The 19,568-nt window shown below is 38.2% G+C and overlaps 1 protein-coding gene across 5 annotated transcripts in view; it reads right to left on the reverse strand.

The window, feature by feature from the left end:
* Window positions 1–19,568, reverse strand: part of UBR2 (ubiquitin protein ligase E3 component n-recognin 2) — a 129,049-nt gene that overhangs the window by 84,741 nt on the left and 24,740 nt on the right. For 4 of the 5 annotated variants that reach the window (XR_013765158.1, XR_013765159.1, XM_079147711.1 and 1 more), the window contains exon 3: window positions 1,253–1,331. The exons of the other annotated variant lie outside the window; for it this stretch is intronic. Coding sequence is in view for 2 of the 4 variants with exons in the window: in XM_079147711.1 (XP_079003837.1) it covers window positions 1,253–1,331 (79 nt within the window). In the remaining 2 variants the exon portion in view is untranslated. The remainder of the gene's footprint in view (window positions 1–1,252; window positions 1,332–19,568) is intronic. 5 annotated transcript variants of the gene reach the window in all.

Consider the following 19,568-nt stretch of genomic DNA (forward strand, 5'->3'; position numbering starts at 1 on the left):
ACAATTCAAGAATTATCCACAATTCCCTAAGATGAGGCAATGATTTAAGAAATCTGGCAGGACAGAATCTATTAGTTCATAACTGGTAGATCAGAAATTCTGCCTTTCTTAAAAACTTTTCAGAAAAGTTTAGGAAGGGGTTATTAGTTACAGCAAATTTTAGAATAAATCCTATTATATCCTCTCCAAAGTATAAGTATTTGTGTGTTATATACTACAATATAATTCATGAAATCCCATGTATTTCGGATATTCCATGGGGATGCAGAGATGTATGCCAAGAAATACAGGCAGGCAGCCATTTGGAAAATGACAACTCTACCCTATGGCTTATGTGTGTTTTATTATCAAACCACAGAGAGAACAGCCTAGGAAACTGGGAATCTCTTAAAGGAAAGTGGGATCCTTTTACCGATTTATGAGAATAAAGAGAACAAACAAGAATGAAGGGAGCCCAATTTTGTACTGCTTTAATTTAATATTATCAATACTTGGGCAAAGCAAATAAAAACAGAAGAAAAAGTCCTAACTCAGCAGAGCTTCTGAATTAAGAACAAGATTAATATAGTCCTCCTCTATCATTGTGTTTTATGATTAGGGTAAAAGTTTCATTTACCATCTGTTCCCTAACCTTTGAATGTTCCTGGTCTATCTTCAATTTCCCAAAGAGGAACCAGGATAGGCTTAGGAATAATCTGCCCAAACTAATAAAACTGGTGAGTATTATTATGCACTGGAGTTGGGCCCTCTTCTACAGTATAGTAAATACCTCTTTAATAAACATTTAAAAACAGCAAAACAAGATGGGCGTGGTGGAGCATGCCATTAATCCCAGCAACTCAGAAGACTGAGGCAGGAGGGTCAAAAATTTGACCTCAGCAACCTAGCAAGGACTTGGCTCAAAATAAAAAAATATATATATAAAAAAATAAAAAGGGCTGGTGATATAGCTCAGTGATAAAGCACCTCTGGATTCAATTCCCTATACCAAAATAAATAAATAAATAAAATTTAGATTTAATTTAAAAATTCAAAAATACCTTTTTCTTGGTAGTGCTGGGGATGGAATTCAAGGACTTGTATATGCTAGGCAAACACTCTACCACCAAGCTATAGCCTCAGCCCTAAAGAACACATTTTTAAAACCATTTTCCCCATTTGCATGTTAAATCTTTGGGCTTTAAAAAGAAAAATATCCAGTGTAAAATTCAATACTGTATATGATTATTATTTGGATATTAATATTACTAACCCTATATCGATGGTCTCTGTGAATACTTCCCAAAAAGCACTCCATGCATAAAACACAAGTTGGATCAACTGCACAGTCTCTGTAAAGTTAAAGAAAAAAAAAAAAATCAGAGTGTCATAAAATAACTATGTTATTTCACAACAGAATATTTCACATTGGGACCCATCTTAGAAAAGCCAGAACAGAGGTATTATTAAAACAGGAAATATTGCCAAAGATTTGTCAGATCTTTGACAATGAAATCAGTTTAAGGTGGTTTTCATACAACTAGATGTATACTAGGGAGTCTTTCAAGGCATTTATTACTAGAATGTTAAATCTTCCCAAAGACTTACAAAAATCATAATATATATTAAAAAATACAGATGTATATGGATTAAAAATGAGTATGAATTCTTACAGTTTATATATGGAATTAAAAATAACTTCCTCCAAATAGATACTTGAGACCAAGGGTCTTCAAAGAGATATATATGTATTTCAAAAAGGGGAGGTTATCAATTGAAATGTAAGAAAATAATATTAGAACTTCTATTTTTATTTAACTAAAGGAAAATTAAACATTCTATACGCTCAGTATACAAACTGAAATGGGTCTCCTCACTTGGTCCATAAGTCTGGTATTCATGTAACACAGACGGTCCATGACATAAGAGTACCACAAGGTGGATAAGTTGCTACTGGTGCTCTAAGCTTCTTCCTTAATCATACTGCCAGTTAGATATATTTATGGGGATCATATCTTAAGTAAGACAATCTCTATAATCCCATGAAATGAGATGGAGTGTACAAAAGAAGAAACAGTGATCTCTGCACTGTTTCTAACAAAGAGCTTTAAAATTCTTGTAGACAGAGGTGCTATAATTCTTTTGCTAATATTTGGTCTCAGACCCCAGGTCCAGACATAGCGATCTAATCCCTTGGAACTTCCTGGGTGATTATTCTAATAAGATGACAGGTGGCAGATACCTTGGGGATCCTTGGACAGTCTCAGGATGGGGGTTGTTTGCCAGGGGAACCAACTATGAGAATAAAGGGTTAAATTTTCAGCCCCAATTCTTCACATCAAGTGGGGAGAGATAGGCTGAAGGTAGAATTATTAGCAATAACCAAATGATATAATCAATCAGGCTTTTTCTCCATGGCTTGCTCCAAGCATCTCTTCCATCTGGCTATTTTCCTTTGAAATAGTTGTTATAATAAATGGGTAAACCTGAATAAAATGTTTCCCTGAGTTCTGTGAGCTGCTCTAGTAAGTTGATCAAACTGAAGGAAGGGGTTACTGAAAACCCCAATTTATAGTTGGTTGGACCAAAGTATAGGTGACTTGCAATGTGCATCTGAAGTAGCTGGTAGGTTTGTGGAACTTGGGAGTTCTGATGCTATTTCCAGGTATATAAGTCAAAATTGAATCAAATTATAGAACACTCATTTGGTGTCTGCTGGAGACCAACCCATCTGATGTCATAATTATTCTGTTGCTAAATGTTGTAACTGGAATAATTTACTTCTATTATGCTAGTACTGAACACTTGGATATCCCCCAATGTCTTTCTACCACAAATAATGATGCAATTAACATCCCTGTAAATGTTATCACTTGGATCCATTTGACACATCATTTGCATAAAAACTCAAGAGTGGAACAGCTGGGTCATATTGAAAGCATGCATTACTTAGTTTTAAACCGTGTATATATTTAAAGTCTAATATATACAAACGATCTTATTGTTTTAATTCGCATTTTTCTGATTATTAACTATGTTGGAGGAACTTTTCATATGCTTATTGCTTTTGGGGTTTCCTTTTTTATAAATTCCTGCTTATGTCCTTTGCAAATATTCCTGCTGGGATTGCTACCATTTTCTTATTTGCAGGAATTCCCTATACACTCTAAAGGGTATTAATTATTTATTAATATTAAACATTGCCAATACTGTCTGCCATTTTTTCACCTGTGTGTTAATTATGCTTACAAGGTCCTCTGATAATCAAAGCTCCCCATTTTGATAGAATTAAATTAAAATATAAATTTAGTTTGTACTCTTGAGGATTTAAGAAGTTCTTTTGCCAAACACAGGTCTGAAAAATATTTTTCATTTTCTTTACTAACCTTTTTGTCTTAACTTCACATTTAGTATTTAATCCACCTGGAGTCTACCTTTGTTTATGAGGCAGAAGAGTCTTATTTCCCTATAAATAATGAGCTACTTTTTTCTCCCAAAACTATTTATGAAATACTTTAACTTTTACCTATTGATTGAACTGTTAACTTTAAAAATATCAAGTTCCCACACAAGTTCCCACACATCCATAGGCCTATGTCTAAGCTTCTAATATTCTGAGTGATCTACATGTTCTTATACTAACCACATAGTTATTATGTTGTTGTTGTAGTATGTCTTAGTATCTCACAGGGTAAGTCCCCCTTTTTTTTCTTCTTAAGTTAACTAAAACTATTCACAAACTTAATTCTTCCACACACCATTTAGGATGTTTACAGAGTTCCTCAAAAATATCCAACTAAATTTTTGACATATTATTTGGAACTTACTGACAAAACATCAAAAGTACTAACATCTTTCATGAGTAAAATTATTAGGTCCACAATTATTTCCTTTTATGTTATGAATTTTATTTCAAGGTAAGCAAAGGATTGATGAGAGACTATTTTTCTTTTAGAGAAGTCTAGCTAATAAATAAAGAAGAAACGGTAAATCAGCATTTTGCTATCCACAATGAAATAATGATCTAAGTAAACTTTATAATGGTTATAATTGCCAGGTACCTAAACCCATTGACTAATCAATCTTTAATAAAAGCAGTCAAGCATTATGTGCCCCTTGATGTGAAGAGTTAAAAGTTATTATGAAGTAATAATTCCCTCCACCATACAAAAACACAACAAGACTCAATCAAGTCTAACTACAAGGGATTAAGAAGCATACTGTCAGGCACAGTGGTGCATGCCTGTAATCCCAGCAGCTTGGGAGGCTAAGGCAGGAGAATCACAAGTTCAAAGCCAGCCTCAGCAACTAATGAGGTCCTAAGCAACTCAGTGAGACCCTGTCTTTAAAACAATACAAAATAGAGCTGGGGCCTCCTCATCTTTCTCTCTTTCCTACTCACTTTCTTTATCCTCCTGGCTTTCACACTTTCTTGTGTGTGCCCTTTCTTGTTCCCTTTCTTTTCCTCTCATTTTCTCTCTTACCCTGCAGGGAGACACTGTTTGCTTAATAAACTCCCCTATGTGATTTCCCGTGTCCAGCGTGGTTTCCGTGGGATTCCTTACATTGGTGCCATGACTTGGGATGGGATCTTCCACCGTCTCTTAAGCGAGAGGAACCCCATTCGACACCCCAGTGCCCCCGGACACGGCCCCACCTTCCATTCTGCCTGGATGTTCTGCTCTGCATTCATCACTGGACTTCAGGTTGGTGAGTCCTCTAGGCCGGTCCCCCTAGGCCGATTTATCCGGAACCCTCGAGGCGGCTGAGGGGTGGGGGTACCCCCAGCCACAACTTTTATAGTTACGGCCCCTATAGTTGGTTTTATCTGCCAGTGGATTCTTTATTTTATGGTGGAGATTCTCTCTCAGGGTTGAGGCTCATCTCGCGCTCGCACACTCACGCTCGCACACTCGCACTTGAAAACCCTGATATCAGGCCCTCAACTCTTCTTGGCTTTTGCCTGGCCCCACATTGATGTTTGTGTGATGACACCATCTATGTGCCACCTTCTTGTCTCCAGTCGACTACTCTGTGGCCTTGGGACGCCAGGGCACAGACTCGGCTGTATCAGTCCCCACCATGGGATCTGGGTCCTCCAATCTGGCTGATTCAATCCTGGGAACTCTTCACCTGACCCCCGACTTAAAGCCATCAAAATTCGTTTGTGTAATGGCACACAGCTTCCGTGAGCAAGCAGGAAGATGGAAAGGGATTCCTTATCTTTAAGTCTCTTCTTTCCTGGTTCTTGGCTCTTCCTGCAGGCTCAAGCGCCTCCAGACCCTGCTTCTCCCTGCTTCCCCATGTAATATAAGAAGCCCCATTCCCCACAAGTAGTGGGAGATAATTGTTTGACAATTTTCTGCGTCCAAACCTAATTAATTACTAACCAGGAAAAAGGGTTAAAAGGACCTAAGCATCAAGTTTCTGCTAGAACATTTTAGCCCCTTTCAGATCCAGATCTCAGTCAAGGCTTACATTGAAATGTAAATGGAGGAAACCAGAATGCTCAGTGGTAAACCAGTCTCAAATCCAAGGAAAAAAGTGTCCATTTTAAATTTCTCCTGGGCTACAACTCAGAATACTTTTCTCCCTTTCACCTTTTCTCTCCTTCTCATTTTCTCATGCTTTAATTAATGACCATTATCATTTTTCTTCTAGGACTTTTGTTTTTCTTAAATGCTATATTTTTGAGCTCACAATTTTGATCCTATATACCTAGGTTAATGATTTTTGATCAGTTCTTTTTATCCAACTCTAGAGTTATTTTTTGAACATCTGTTACATTGCAATGGAGATATTACAAGGCCTTTGCTTTTGTGTTAAATATAACTTGAAAAGCCATCGCCTATAGGACAGATAATGTAGACCCCAATTAGATAAAAGGGGGTAAATAACTGTAAAGTTATAGACATTGAAGCTAAAGCCCAGTACTCTTACTTTATGACTGTTGAGACTGACTTGCTTGATGGTTAAGATCAAACTTAGAGACTGAGATTAAACAGAGGTCAAGAAAAGTCCATATTTGGGTCTTGTCCTCAAAGTCAGCCTGAACCCAGGGAACAAGAGGACTTCTCTAAGGAGCTTTGCAACTCTGGGTCACACAACCTCCTGATCAAGGAGATTGATGAGGCCACTAGAGGAAAAGCCACTCAGTGCACCTGCTGTAGAGGAAGGTCAAGGAAAAAGAGAGACAATCCCTAGTGCTTTCAAGGGAAGCCACCTCATCGAGGAGACCCTGCCTAACCAATGGCACTAATGGAGCTAAGAAGCTGCTCTTAAGTTCTCTTTGAGTGACCACTGTGGGAACTCAGCTGACTCTTTAACAGATAGGAACAGGTCACTTTGACCAACTTGATCTTAAACACCTAGCAAAACAGTTAAAACCAAAATATAGCCATTCTTGGGCATTTAACAGAAATAATACTTAAACGTAACTTAAGATGTATACTTGTGTTAGCTCACTAGAATATAGACTAAAAGCTACAAAAGAGAGATTCTTAGGCAAATGTGCCTGATAACTATCAAGAGAAACTGCCAGAGTCAGAAGTTTTAGTCAGTTTAACGCCTACAGACACAGGTAGGCTTAATCTATGTTTGCTAGTAACAGAAGTATAGAGATCTCTACTAAATGTTGTGTTTTACATTCCTGACAAACTGAACAGTGTTAAAGTTCCCAAATAAAGACCTTATCCTCTCCAGCCTTTGCTAGGCCTTGTTATGGGAACAACTTCTCAGTTCTTCCACTCCCTAGTGAGGAATTATTGACTTCTGTCATCTTTATGATATTCATTGGCATGTTCCAGATTCTGCAACATTTATATAGTATCAATCTCATTTTAGTACTCATGTCTTTTTGTTCTTCTCTCATAGAAGCACCCATCCCCAGATGCCTTTATAACCTGCTCTTTCTCAACTGGACTTCTACCATGGACTCCTCAATTGACCCGATTTCTAAAAAGGGAACTCCAAACTGCTTGCCCCATGCTGCCCCCTTCCAGCTTGAAAAAGCCAGATGGGTCATCACCCCCTTTCCCTACAGCAATGAAAGAATTCCTAAAATTAGAGGGGTGAATGAAGTCAGAATTGGGGACAGGCAGTTAGTGTAGAAATAGGGGATCAGTCAAATCAAGGAAATGAAGTCCATGAAAACCATCTGCCTTTGGAAGTCTGGAAGGAGAATGGACTTTTTACATCTCACCTGCAAAACCAGCCCCAGTCACTTAGGCATGAAGGAGAGAGAAGGCATCGGAAAGAACTGGAGAGCAAAATATTTTCTTATAAAAACAGGAACGAGGGAATGTGATGTATAAAGCTGCTCCCCCGCCCTTTCCATTGCAGCCATTTTCCCCACCTCCCAACCACTTGTCAATCTGTGAACATCCTAGCTAGGTATTGGTTCATCAGTCAGCTTGCAAGTATCCTTCTCTGATACTGGTCCCGTTAGCCCGGTGGAATTCAACGGCTTTACTGAAGCTACCCCGCCATCTTTCCTCAAATTTATCTCTTTCCTACTCACTTTCTCTATCCTCCTGGCTTTCACACTTTCTTGTGTGTGCCCTTTCTCGTTCCCTTTCTTTTCCTCTCATTTTCTCTCTTACCCTGCAGGGAGACACTCTGTTTGCTTAATAAACTCTCTTATGTGGAAAAAAAAAAATAGGGCTGGGGATGTGGCTCAGTGTTTGAGTGCCCCTGAATTCAATCCCTGGTATGCCACCTCCCCCAAAAGAGAAGCATGCTAAGCAATACTATGGGAACACAATCAGCCAAATCCATATCACAGAAAATTCCACAGAAAGAATGAACATGTTTCATGGTCACATAAATGGAAAAATGAAGAAGAATGGAGAATGAAGGAAGAGGAAAAGGAGGAGCCAGCTACTCAAGAGGTTAAAGTAGGATAGAAAGTTTGAGACCACTCTGGCAACTTAGTGAGACTATTCCAAAAAAATAAAAATCACTGAAAGACAAGCAATTGGGTTGGGGTTGAGGCTCAGTGGTACAGCACTTGCCTAGCACGTGTGAGGCACTGGGTTCAATTCTCAGCACCATATAAATAAATAGAGGCATTGAGTCCATCTACAACTAAAAATATATTTTTTTAAAAGGCACATCAGTCAAAGGCAACAACATGTGAACTTTGAAACCATTTATGATATTTATGAATCAATCAGGACAATTTAATCATGGCTATCTATTAGATGAGTAGTGTAAATTTTTCAGAATGTTAATGGTTACAGGGAAAGAATTACATTCTGATCATAAACTGATAAGGCATGTCTGGAATTAGCTTAATAATAAAGTGTTGAGGCAGAAAAAGCTGTGTGTGGATGAAGCATACATTAAACAGCAAATTTTGAAGCTGAGCAATGAGGACATGTCAAGTCTATTATATTTTATTGTGTTCAAAATAAAAGTTTTAAAAATCCAATAAAGTTCTTTTATATATGTTGTTTCTAAGATTTTCTATCAAACACAATTATTGGATGTACATAATAGTTTTCTGAATCAAATCAGAAAAATATTTTTCTTCTCTCAACTATTAAGATGGTTAGTTAAAACTTTGACTCTTGAACTAAATAAACCCACCTGATTCTGAGTATCATTCTCTTAGTATATTTTTGGATTAGAACAGCTAATATTTTACTTAGGATCCTTCCATCTATATTAATAAAGGAAATGGTTCTATAATGTCTTCTTCTGTATTGTTTTTATCAGGGTTAGAATCAAAATCATACTAGTTCATAAAGAGTAAGGCAGCTTTTCACTGATTTCCCAGTTTCTATAATTAAGGTATGTAAGAAAGGAATTGTTCCTTCAAAATTTGATGGAACTGGAGCTGGAGTTGTAGTTCAGTGGTAGAGTGCTTGCCTAGCACGTGTGAGACACTGGGTTCCATCCTCAGCACCACATAAAAATAAATAAATAAATAAAGGTGGGTTTTTCAAGATGGCGGAGTAGAGGGTGGCTGCATTTCATGTTGCTCCAGGACTCAGGATTCAAGAAGAAGAGATATTGAGAGACTTGGGACCAACTCAAAGTCACTGGGTGACTCACTCTCGGTGGGGAGTCGTCCAGATGCAGCAATAGTCCTGGAACGCAGGGATCTTTGTGAAGTAGAGTTGCCCAACGAGACGCCCCTCCCCCAGCTGGAGCAGTGAACTCAGACAACTGGGAGCACTGAAGAGGAGGCCGCTCAGCACAATGCTGGGACTCGGAGCAACCCACCAGGGCTCCGGGCGGATGCCCAGAGGAGGAGCTGCGTGGCAAGCTGTTTGGACTCAGAGCAACTGCTCCTGAACATGGGGGCGGGGGGCCTGCCCAGAGGAGGAGGAGCGTGGTGGGTCTCTTGAACTCGGAGTGACTGCACCAGGGTTATGGGCGGCTGCCCAGAGGAGGAGGCACGAGGTGAGTTGTTTGGACTCAGAGCGACTGCTCCTGAACACCGGGGGGCTGCTCGGAGGAGGAGGAGAAGCGCGGCAGGTAGCTTGGACTCGGAGTCACTGCACCAGAACTCCAGGCGGCTGCTGGCGGGTCGCTTGGACTCAGAGCGACCGCTTCTGAACACCTGGGGGGCTGCCCGGAGGAGGAGGAGTAGCGCGGCAGGTAGCTTGGACTCGGAGTCACTGCACCAGGGCTACAGGCGGTTGTCAGGAGGAGGAGGAGGTGAGTAGTGAGTTGCTCGGACTCCTAGCAAGCGCACTGGAACACCAGGTGGCTGCCCGGAAGAAGAGGCATGTGGTGTGTCGCTGGGACTCGGGAGTGACTGTACGGGGCTCCAGGTGGCTGCTCAGAGGAGGGACTGCATAGCCAGGTGATTAGGTGCAGAGCAGGGTCCCAGGACCTAGGAGGTTTCTTGGTGGAAGAGCCGCACAGAGACAAGCTGAGGGGCGGAGCAAAGGTTCCAGGACTGTGGACAGATTCTCTGAGGACAGGCAGCCTAAGGAGATTCGTTTGCGAAGGGTGAGGCTCCCAGGCCCAGGAGGTAGGTCTGGGCCCCTGGGAACGTTGCAGAGGAAGGCAGCCCAGCCTAGGGGGTAATTGTGGATTGAGGGGAACCTCTAGGACGGGAACTGACCCACCGGATGAGTCTTCCGTGCTGGGTGAGGCTTTCCCACAAGGACAGTAAAACCAGAGACACAGGCCCAAACAGGCCTTGCCTCAGCCTGCAGCCTAGTTCCCCTTTGGATGACCACTGGTCAACGAGTGGAGGCACCTCTGCCCACTAGCAGGGAATATACCTCACCTGAAGGCCACCACCCCACAGAGGCAGCTTCCTTGTACAGCACCACATTATCAACTTCCTCCAAGATGTCAGGCTACTGAAGGCTAAGAGGGGATATACTAGAAATCTTCAGGGACATTATAAGTCAATAGAGGAAATCTGCAATATCTCAGCGGTCCACTGATACCTGAACAATATGAGAAAACAAGGGAAGAAAATGCCCCAAACAAATTCAGATGTTCCATCAATAAAATCCAATGACAGTAAGGCAGAAATGACAGAAAGGGAGTTCAGAATGTACATAATTAAAATGATCAGGGAAGCAAATGATGAGATGAAAGAGCAAATCCAGGCATTGAATGATGAGATGAAAGAGCAAATGCAGACATTGAATGATGAGATAAAAGAGCAAATGCAGGGACTGAATGATCACCCACCAATTGACAGTTAAAAGAGCAAATACAGGAAGCAAAAGATCATTTCAATAAAGAGTTAGAGATATTGGAAAAAAAAAAAAAAAAAACAAACAGAAATCCTTGAAATGAAGGAAACAATAAACCAAATTAAGAACTCCATAGAAAGCATAACCAATAGGATACACCTGGAAGACAGAACCTCAGATGTTGAAGAAAAAATATTTAACCTTGAAAACAAAGTTGACCAAACAGAGAAGATGGTAAGAAATCATGAACAGAATCTACAAGAACTATGGGATATCATGAAAAGGCCAAATTTAAGAATTATTGGGATTGAGAAAGGCTTAGAGAAACAAACCAAAGGAATGAACAATCTATTCAATGAAATAATATAAGAAAATTTCCCAAATCTGAAAAATGAAATGGAAAATCAAGTTCAAGAGGACTCCAAATACACAAAATTACAACAGACCCACACCAAAGCACATTATAATAAAAATACCTAACATACAAAATAAAGACAGAATTTTAAAGGCTGTGAGAGAAAAGAACCAAATTATATTAAGGGGGAAACCAATATGGATATCAGCAGATTTTTCAATACAGACCCTAAAAGCTAGAAGGGCCTGGAACAACATTTTTCAATCCCTGAAAGAAGATGGATGCCAACCAAGAATCTTATACCCAGCAAAACTTACTTTCAAATTTGACGATGAAATAAAATCCTTCCATGATAAACAAAAGCTAAAAGAATTTACAAAAAGAAAGCCAGCATTACAGAACTTTCTCAGCAAAATATTCCATGAAGAAGAGATGAAAAACAAAGAAGCAAATCAGCAAAGGGAGGAATTATCCTAAAGGAATTGTCAAATAGAGGAACCAAGTCGTGTCAAGAATAAATAAATAAAATTTTAAAAATGAGCCAAATGACTGGGAATACAAATCATATCTCAATAATAACCTTGAATTTTTTTTTTTTTTTTTTTTTTTTTTTTTGCGGTGCTGAGGATTGAACCCAGGGCCTTGTGCTTGCGAGGCAGGCACTCTGCCAACTGAGCCACATCCCAGCCCCAACCCTGAATGTTAATGGCCTGAACTCATCAATCAAAAGACACAGACTGGCAGATTGGATTAAAAAGAAAGATCCAATAATATGTTGCCTACAAGAGACTCACCTCATAGAAAAAGATACCCACAGACTAAAGGTGAAAGGATGGGGGAAAACATACCATGCACATGGACTCAGCAAAAAAGCTGGGGTATCCATCCTCCTTTCAGATAATGTGGACTTCAAGCCAAAGTTAGTCAAAAAGGATAAAGAAGGACATTTCATACTGCTTAAGGGAAGCATAAATCAGCAAGACATAACAATCATAAACATCTATGTCCAAAACAGTGGCTCATTCATGTATGTCAAACAAATCCTTCTCAATTTCAGAAACCAAATAGACCATAACACAATAATACTAGGTGATTTTAACACGCCTCTCTCACCACTGGACAGATCTTTCAAACAAAAATTGAACAAAGAAACCATAGATCTCAATGACACAATCAATAATTTAGACTCAACAGACATTTGTAGAATATACCATCCAACCAAGAGTGAATACACTTTCTTCTCAGCAGCACATGAATCCTTCTCTAAAATACTCAACAAATAAACGACCTAACACTACAGCTCAAAGCCCTAGAAAAAGAAGAATAGACCAATACCAAAAGAAGTAGATGACAGGAAATAGTTAAACTCAGAGCTGAAAGCAACAAAATTGAAACAAAAGAAACAATACAAAAAATTGACAAAATAAATAGTTGGTTCTTTGAAAAAATAAACAAAATTGATAAACCTTTAGCCACACTAACAAAGAGAAGACGAGAGAAAACCCAAATCACTAAAATTTGGAATGAACAAGGAAATATCACAACAGACACAATTGAAAGACAAAACATAAGTAGAAGCTATTTTGAAAATCTATACTCCAACAAAATAGAAAATTTTGAAGACATCAACAGGTTTCTAGAGACATAGGAATTGCCTAAACTGAACGAGGAGGACATACACAATTTAAATAGACCAATTTCAAGTAATGAAATAGAAGAAGTCATCAAAAGCCTACCAAGAAAGAAGAGTCCAGGACCAGATGGGTTCTCAACCGAGTTCTACAAAACCTTTAAAGAAGAGCTCATTCCAATACTTCTCAAAGTATTCCATAAAATAGAAGAGGAGGGAACCCTCCCAAACTCATTCTATGAAACCAATATTACCCTGATACCTAAACCAGACAGAGACACATCCAGGAAAGAAAATTTCAGACCAATATCCTTAATGAACATCGACGCAAAAATTCTCAACAAAATTTTAGCAACTCGCATACAAAAACATATTAAAAAGATAGTGCACCACGATCAAGTGGGTTTCATCCCAGGGATGCAAGGTTGGTTCAACATCCGGAAATCAATAAATGTAATTCACCATATCAACAGACTTAAAGTCAAGAATCACATGATTATTTCAATAGATGCACAAAAAGCATTTGATAAAATACAGCACCCCTTCATGCTCAAAACACTAGAAAAAAACAGGGATAGTGGGAACATTCCTTAACATTGTAAAGGCCATCTATGCTAAGCCCATGGCTAATATCATTCTAAATGGTGAAAAACTGAAAGCATTCCCCCTAAAAACTGGAACAAAGCAGGGATGCCCTCTTTCACCACTTCTATTCAATATCGTCCTTGAAACTCTAGGCAGAGCAATTAGACAGACCAAAGAAATTAAAGGGATACGAATAGGAAAAGAAGAACTCAAACCATCCCTATTTGCTGATGATATGATTATATACTTAGAGGAACCAGAAAATTCGACCAGAAAACTTTTAGAACTCATAAGTGAATTCAGTAAAGTAGCGGGATATAAGATCAATGCACATAAATCTAATGCATTTTTATACATAAGTGATGAATCTTTGGAAAGAATAATTAGGAAAACTACCCCATTCACAATAGCCTCGAAAAAAATAAAATACTTGGGAATCAATCTCACAAAAGAGGTGAAAGAACTCTACAATGAGAACTACAGAACACTAAAGAAAGAAATTAAAGAAAACCTTAGAAGATGGAAAGATCTCCCATGTTCTTGGATAGGAAGAATTAATATTGTCAAAATGGCCATACTACCAAAAGTGCTATACAGATTCAATGCAATTCCAATTAAAATCCCAATGATGTACCTTACAGAAATAGAGCAAGCAATTATGAAATTCATCTGGAAGAATAAGAAATCCAGAATAGCTAAAGCAATCTTTAGCAGAAAGAGTGAAGCAGGGCATATCACAATACCAATATCAACTCTACTACAAAGCAATAGTAACAAAAACGGCATGGTATTGGTACCAAAATAGAAAGGTAGATCAATGGTACAGAATAGAGGACACGGACACAAACCCAAATAAATACAATTTTCTCATACTAGACAAAGGGGCCAAAAATATGCAATGGAGAAAAGGTAGCCTCTTCAACAAATGGAGCTGGGAGAATTGGAAATCCATATGCAACAGAATGAAACTAAACCCATATCTCTCACCGTGCACGAAACTAAACTCAAAATGGATGAAGGACCTCGGAATCAGACCAGAGACCCTGCAGATTATGGAAGAAAAAGTAGGTCCAGATCTTCAACATGTCGGTTTAGGACCAGACTTCCTCAACAGGACTCCCACAGCACAAGAAATAAAAGCAAGAATCAATAACTGGGATAGATTCAAACTAAAAAGCTTTCTCTCAGCAAAGGAAACTATCAGCAATGCAAAGAAAGAGCCTACAGAGTGGGAGAAAATCTTTGCCACTCATACTTCAGACAGAGCACTAATCTCCAGAATCTATAAAGAACTTAAAAAACTCTACACCAAGAATGCAAATAACCCAATCGACAAATGGGCTAAGGAAATGAACAGACACTTCACAGAAGATCTACAAGCAATCAACAGATATATGAAAAAATGTTCAACATCTCTAGTAATAAGAGGAATGCAAATTAAAACCACTCTAAGATTCCATCTCACCCCAATTAGAATGGCGATTATCAAGAACATAAGCAACAACAGGTGTTGGTGAGGATGTGGGGAGAAAGGTAGATTCATACTTTGCTGGTGAGGCTGCAAATTAGTGCAGCCACTCTGGAAAGCAGTATGGAGATTCCTCAGAAAACTTGGAATGGACCCACCATTTGACCCAGCTATTCCACTCCTTGGCCTATACCCAAAGGACTTAAAATCAGCATACTACAGAGATACAGCCATATCTATGTTCACAGCTGCTCAATTCACAATAGCCAGATTGTGGAACCAACCTAGATGCCCTTCAATTGATGAATGGATAAAGAAACTGTGGCATATATATACAATGGAATATTACTCAGCCATAAAGAATGATAAAATTATGGCATTTGCAGGCAAATGGATGAAACTGGAGAATATCATGCTAAGTGAGATAAGCCAATCTTAGAAAACCAAAGGACGAACGATCTCGCTGATAAGTGGATGATGACACATAATGGGGGGTGGGAGGGGTTAGAGTTAGGGTTAGGGAGGGGGCAAGAATGGAGGAAGGAAGAACTGTATAGAGGGAAAAGAGGGGTGGGAGGGGTGGGGGGAAGGGAAAGAATAACAGAATGAATCAAACATTACCCTATATAAATTTATGATTACACAAATGGTATGCCTTTACTCCATGTACAAACAGAGAAACAACATGTATCCCATTTGTTTACAATAAATAGATAAATAAATAAAGGTATTGTGTCCATCTACAACCAAATTTTTTTTTTTTTTAAATTTGATGGAACTCATCTGTACAGTCTTCTAGGCAAGGGATTTTGGAAGGGAAGATCTTTGAATATCACTCCAATATTTTTATATTGTATTCAACTTGTATTCATTTTTTCTAGGAATTCATGTTTCATCTAAGTTTATGAGTTTAGCATTTAGTTGTTTACGTTCCTGTATTTCGGAGGTTCACAAACTTTCAATGGCACCACTAGACCAAAAGATATACCCATTCTGTTCATCAAATTGATTCACAACTCAGCACCTGGTAGGCACTGCTCAACTTCTCAAATCTTAGATAACACTGCCAACCTCACTTCTTATTCAATATTAAGCTTTTACAATGTATTTGCTTTTTAGACACAGCAACAGAGAAGCCCCAGCTTTGCAAGATGAGACACCATTAAAAAGAACACACTAAGTTCATTAGTTTTCATTTTTATATATGTATATCTTCTTTTCATTAATCGTTCTGCCAGAAATTTAAGTTATTAATTCTAAAGAGTCAATGCCTCAACTTCTTGTGTTTCATTTTCTGACCTTGTCTTCATTTCCTTTCTTGAGTTTTCCCTGTTCTTTTGCAACTTTCTGATGGAACATTTACATTATTTTTAAATTTTGAAATAATTTGAGACTTAGAAAAATTGCAAAGAACAGTAAAGTTTCTTTATACATTTACCCCAGCTTCATCTAATGTTAACCATAATAAAATTATCAAAACCAAGAAATGAACACTGGCACAATATTATTAACTACAGATCTTATACAAACTTCATCAGTTCTTCCCCTGAGCTCCTTTAACTGTCCAGGATCTAATACATGATCTCACATTGCATTAGATGTCATAATTACTCAGTATCCCCCAATTTGTGACAGTTCCTCACTCTCAACTTTCATAACCATGACACTCTTATTTACATATATACATATACAGAATCTACCTATTTATTTATTTTTTGAGGTGCTGGGGATTTTGTTGTCTTAAGAATTCCTTATTTGGAATGCTAGTTCCTTATTAAATAGGTTTTGCAAATATTTCCTATTTGAGGGTTGTCTTTTTACTTTCTTAATGATGTTATTTGATGCACAAAAATTTTAAGAAATCCAAATCATCTGTTTTTTTTCCCCTTGTGGTTGCTTGCACTGTGTGTGTGTGTGTGTGTGTGTGTGTGTGTGTGTGTGTATGTGCGCGCGCGCCTATGTATGTGTTGCCAGAGATCAAACCCAGGGTCTCCCACATGAAAGGCAGGAGCTTTACCACTGAGCTACAACCCTAGCCCTGCTTGTGCTTTGGATGTCAGATCTAAAAAGTTACTGCCTAATCTAGGATCACTAAGTTTTATACTTGTTTTCTTCTACAAGTTTCAGCTCTTACATCTAGGCCTTTGATCCATTTTGAGTTTATAAAGCATGGGTCCAACTTCCTTCTTTTCAATGAGTATACAGTTTTTCTAGCATCATTTGTTGAAAAGACTGCTCTTCCCCCTTCTGAATTGTCTTGGTATTCTTGTAGAAAACACTGGCTACAAATGCAAATGTTTAACTCTCTCAATTCTACTGTCTATGTGTATATTCTAATGCCAGTACGGTATAAATTACTTTTATAACTGTTCTGTATATACTTGAAAGAACATATATTTTCTTGGAATAGAATTCTATAGATTCTCTAATTGCTGATTTTCCTATTTCTCCTTGCAGTTTCGTCAGTTATCACTTGATACATACCAAGATTATTAGGTGCAGAAATGTTCATTACAGATATTTCTTATTTACTTACTTCTTCATTTACCAGTATAAAATTTCTTTCTATACTATTTCGTGGATTATCTGCATTCCTTATGCTTTCTACCCAAATTCTGTTTGTCAGATATGAAAACTGATATTCTAGCTTTGTTTTGTGTTATATTACTTTTACTTTCCTGGTATATTTTTATCCACTGCTTTTCTTCCTGCTTTCAATAGTTTGTTTTAGTTTGCCTCTTACATACAACATTTGCAGACTTTTAAGTATCAATCTGAGAGAGACTGTCTTTTTATTTTCACATAATTATAAAAACAAGTAAAAGTCAAAACCTGTCTTCTAGGAGCTCATCATTTAACAAAAAATTCAAATATAAACAGTTATAATACCAGTTGTTAACTGCCATATCAAAGGTATATTAGACAAAAGTCAGTGTCTCTAGAGCAGTCAAGGATCCCTGAGATCTGAGGGCTTTGTCTAAGACTATCATCCTCTAATTTTCTTTTGATCATGTATTCCTTTTATTAAAGTGTTCTGAGCATGTACTAGACATAAATATATTCATATTACACATGTATAATTTTTAAATGTACATTATATACATGTAATACTGTACCAATTAGTTTTGATTCTACTACTGTGTAACTGGAGTCCCAGGAATGGAAAAAATAGGGGCAGAACAAGTATCTGAAGAAATAATAACCTAAACTTCCCAAACTTAAAGATATCCACTTACAGATTCAGGATGCTCACTGACTCCCCAAGAAGATATATATATATTTAGGCACATAGAAATCAAATTGCTAATATCTAAAAATACATTTCATACAAGGAAACATGCTAATGACAGCTAATGTTAGCAGAAACAACAGAGGTAAAAACACTGGAACCAGACTTTTTGAATGTTGAAAGGAAAACAACAAACAAAAAAGCAAAATACTGTCAATGCAGAATTCAGTATTTAGGAAAAAACAACCTTCAAAAAATGAGTGCAAACAGACAATCTGAATAGGCTTATATCTATTAAAGAAGGAGTCAATAATTAACAACCTTCCAAAACAGAAAGCACCAGACCTAAAGGGGTTCACTGGTGAATTCTATCAACTGGCTAAGGAAGAAATTATACTGGATCTCCATAATCTCTTCCAGAACATAGAAGCAGAGGGGCCACTTCCTAACTCATTTCATTAGGCTAACATCACTCTAATATTGACACCAGAGAAAGACATTACAAGAAAACTGTTACAGGGGGGCGTGGTGGCATACTCCTGTAATCCCTGGGGCTCGGGAGGCAAAGGCAGGAGGATAGAGAGTTCAAAGTCAGCCTCAGCAAAATTGAGGCACTAACAAACTCAGTGAGACCCTGTCTCTAAATAAAAAACAGAAGAGGGCTGGGGATTTGGCTCAGTGGCTGAGTGCCCTGAGTTCAATTCCTGGTACCCACCCCCCAAAAAAGAAGGAAAAGAAAACTTATTATTACAGATCAATTTCTCTAACAAACATATTAAATATTAAATTGAGCCCAAGAATGTTATAAAAACAATTACACATAATGACCAAGTGTGATTTACCCCAGGTGTGCCAATCTGGTTTGGTATGTGAAAATCATAGAATCCATCACACCAACAGGCTAAAAACGAAAAATCACATGATCATATCAATCTATACAGAAAAAGCATTTGATAAAAGCAGTGCCCATTCATGATAAAAAAAAACTCCCAGCAAAGGAGGAATTTGGTGGATTTACTCAACTCCATAAAGAATATTTCCAAAAAACCTACAGCAATCAGCATACTTAAGGGTAAGAAATTTAAATTTATGCTAATGAGGTAACTGAGGGTGGAGCCCCTAGATAGCTTCTGGATGGGACCAGAAAAACCAAGTGATTAGAGGGTTGGACATTTTCATCTCCTTCCACTGAAATCTGGGAAGGTGGGTGGGATGGGGCTAGAGATTAGGATCTATAAAAACATTCGAACAAGACCTGATGAGTTTCCAGACTGCTGAATTACGTGGTGGTACTAGGAGAGTGGCATGCAGACTTTACGCCGTTTCTCCCATATCTTGCTCATATCTTCTAGGTGGCTATTCTTCTGTATCCTTTATAAATTGGTAAATGTTTCTTTTAGTTTATAAGCTGTTCTTACAAATTAATCGAACCAAAGGAGGCATTTGCAGGAACCCCAAAAGCATAGGTGACACTCTAATCCTTTTGATTGATGTATGAAGCAGAGGGTAGTCTTAGAGGGCTGAGCTGTTATGTGGAATCTGACAGTAACTCCAGGTAGACAGTCAGAACTGAATTAAATTGTAAGACATGTAGCCAATGTTGAGGAATTGGAGAATTAATTCCACACACCTAGTGTCAGAAGTGTTGTGTGAGA

Source organism: Sciurus vulgaris, assembly GCF_902686455.1.
Source record: "Sciurus vulgaris genome assembly, chromosome: 7".
Lineage (NCBI taxonomy): Eukaryota > Metazoa > Chordata > Mammalia > Rodentia > Sciuridae > Sciurus > Sciurus vulgaris.